This window comes from Alligator sinensis, unplaced genomic scaffold (genome assembly GCF_000455745.1).
Source record: "Alligator sinensis unplaced genomic scaffold, ASM45574v1 scaffold1302_1, whole genome shotgun sequence".
NCBI lineage: Eukaryota > Metazoa > Chordata > Crocodylia > Alligatoridae > Alligator > Alligator sinensis.
Genome location: NW_005842612.1, coordinates 282,989 through 285,409, shown reverse-complemented (window position 1 = coordinate 285,409; position 2,421 = coordinate 282,989). Strand labels below are relative to the sequence as shown.

General features: G+C 68.4%; 1 protein-coding gene across 1 annotated transcript in view; it reads left to right on the top strand.

Annotated features, from left to right (window-relative positions):
* PCNX3 (pecanex homolog 3) overlaps positions 1-2,347 on the top strand; it is a 14,886-nt gene extending 12,539 nt beyond the window's left edge. The window contains exons 28-32 of the mRNA XM_025214928.1: positions 527-757; positions 946-1,049; positions 1,168-1,315; positions 1,463-1,693; positions 1,955-2,347. Of these exons, the coding sequence (XP_025070713.1) occupies positions 527-757; positions 946-1,049; positions 1,168-1,315; positions 1,463-1,693; positions 1,955-2,347 (1,107 nt within the window). The remainder of the gene's footprint in view (positions 1-526; positions 758-945; positions 1,050-1,167; positions 1,316-1,462; positions 1,694-1,954) is intronic.
* The last annotated feature ends 74 nt before the right edge of the window (positions 2,348-2,421 follow it).

Sequence of the window (2,421 nt, the reverse complement as noted above, 5' to 3'; positions counted from 1 at the left end):
GTCTGAGCTGGAGGGGGAGGGGCTATGATCTCCATGGCTGTGTAAGGGTTGGAGCCTAGAGAAGGAGGGATTTGGGAAAGGGGGTGGGGCCTGGATTGGAGAGGGTGGAGGAGAATGGGGTCTTGGGAAATGCTTGTGGTAGGGCATGTGGGGCAGGGCCTGGGCTGGAGGGGGTGGGGCTAAGATTCCCTGTGCAAGAAGGGGCGGAGCCTGGGGAGGGTGGAGTCTTGGGAAAGGGGTGGGGTCTGGGTTTGGGGTGGAGCCCAGGCTGGAGAGGGCGGGGCTAGACCCTTCTTGTGTGGAAGGGGTGGGGCCTTGTGGGGCTGGAGTTGGGGGCGGGGCTAAAACCTGGAGCACTGGAGGGGGCAGTGTGTGGGCGTGGGGTCTTAGGAGTGGGCGGGGCCTGGGCTTGTGGGCAGGGCTGAGACTGACATTGAGGGGCGGGGCATAGGCCCAGCCCCGGGAGAGCTCCCAGAGGATGCTGCCCCAGGTGCGCTCATGCCCCACTTCCGCGCCGGCCCCCCAGAGCATCATCTACTACGTGACGCGGTCGCCCAAGCAGCAGGACTGGCTGCGGCACGAGGGCATCCGTGAGGGGCTGCGCGGCGCCGTGGCGCCCGGCTATGTCGATACCGACCCCACCTTCAACCCCAACATCGATGAGGACTACGATGAACGCGCGGCCGGCCTCACGCTGCCCGCCTTCCGCCACGCGCACCTGGCCTGGATCCAGCACTGCGCCGCCCAGTGCCCCACGGTGCGCCCCGGACGCCTGGCTCCTCTCCTGCGCTGGGCAGGGAGCAAGAGCAGGAGCCCAGACGCCTGGCTCCTTTGGGAGGGGAGGGGAGTGGAGCTGGGGGTGGGAGCAGGGGGCTGGCTGGGAGCCTGGACGCCTGGCTTCTCTCCTGCTCCCAGCCCCTTACCTGCCTGCTCTGGTCTCCGCAGCCCATGGACAAGGAGTGGGACTCTCCGTTGGTCACTCTCTGCTTTGGGCTGTGTGTGCTGGGCCGCCGGGCTCTGGGCACTGCCTCTCACAGCATGTCGGCCAGGTGAGACGCCCCTGCTCCGCCCCAACTATGCCACCCCACCCCATCCCATCCCATCCCATCCCATCCCATCCCATCCCACCCCACCCCACCCCCCACTGACTCTCCCCTGCTCCCCCAGCCTGGAGCCCTTCCTATACGGCCTCCATGCCCTGTTCAAGGGGGACTTCCGCATCACCTCCCCCCGTGACGAGTGGGTTTTCGCCGACATGGACTTGCTGCACCGCGTCGTGGCGCCCGGCGTGCGCATGGCCCTCAAGCTGCACCAGGTGAGAGGCGGGACTTGGGAGTCTGGACACCTGGGTTCCCTGGGCAGGTAGTAAGAGCGGGCGGGGGGAGACGTGTGCTCCCGAGGGAGACCCCTGGGCACCTGCAGACGAGGTGGAGGGGCTGGCTGACTCCCTCCACACCCCCAGGACCATTTCACGTCACCAGACGAGTACGAGGATCCGGCCGTGCTGTACGAGGCCATTGCAGGGCACGAGCAGCGCCTAGTGATCTCGCATGAGGGTGACCCGGCCTGGCGTGGTGCCATCCTGGCCAACGCGCCCGCTTTGCTGGCCCTGCGCCACGTGCTGGACGATGCCGCCGATGAGTACAAGGTGGTGACTTTGCACCGCCGCCACCTCGGCTTCCGCGTCATCAAGGTGAGGGACCCCAGTGCCCAGGCCCCCCCTGCCCCAGCTCAGCGTCTCTCGAGGGTGGATGCAGGGGGCTGTGTGGAACCCAGGCATCCTGGCCCCATCTCACCCCCCTCCCCCAACCAGATGAAATGCGGCGGGGGGGACCCCAGGCGTCCAGGCCCAGGGTCAGCTCTTCGTTGCTGTTGAACCAAGAGCAGACGGTAGGCCTGCAGGCCTGGTGAACTCGGGCGTCCGGGCCCTGTCTCACCGTTGCCCCCCCTGCAGGTGAACCGGGAGTGCGTGCGGGGGCTGTGGGCCGGGCAGCAGCAGGAGCTGGTTTTCCTGCGCAACCGCAACCCGGAGCGCGGCAGCATCCAGAACGCCAAGCAGGCGCTGCGCAACATGGTGAACTCCTCGTGCGACCAGCCCGTGGGCTACCCCATCTACGTCTCGCCCCTCACCACCTCCTACGCCGGCCCCCACGCCCAGCTGCGCCGCCTGGCCGGGCCCCCGCCCAGCCCCCGCGCCATCGCCGACTGCCTGCTGCGCACCTGGCACCGGTGGGTGCGGGCAGCACCGCGCTGGGGGGGGATGAGGGGCAGCTGGGTGCAGGGGGTGCGGGCAGCACCGCGCTGGGGGGGTATGAGGGGCAGCTGGGTGCAGGGGAAGGCGGCCTGAGCCCATCTCTGGGTCCCATCTCTGCTAGGAGGTTGGGGGCGGCTGGGATGCCTGGGTTCGATCTTGGCTGTGCT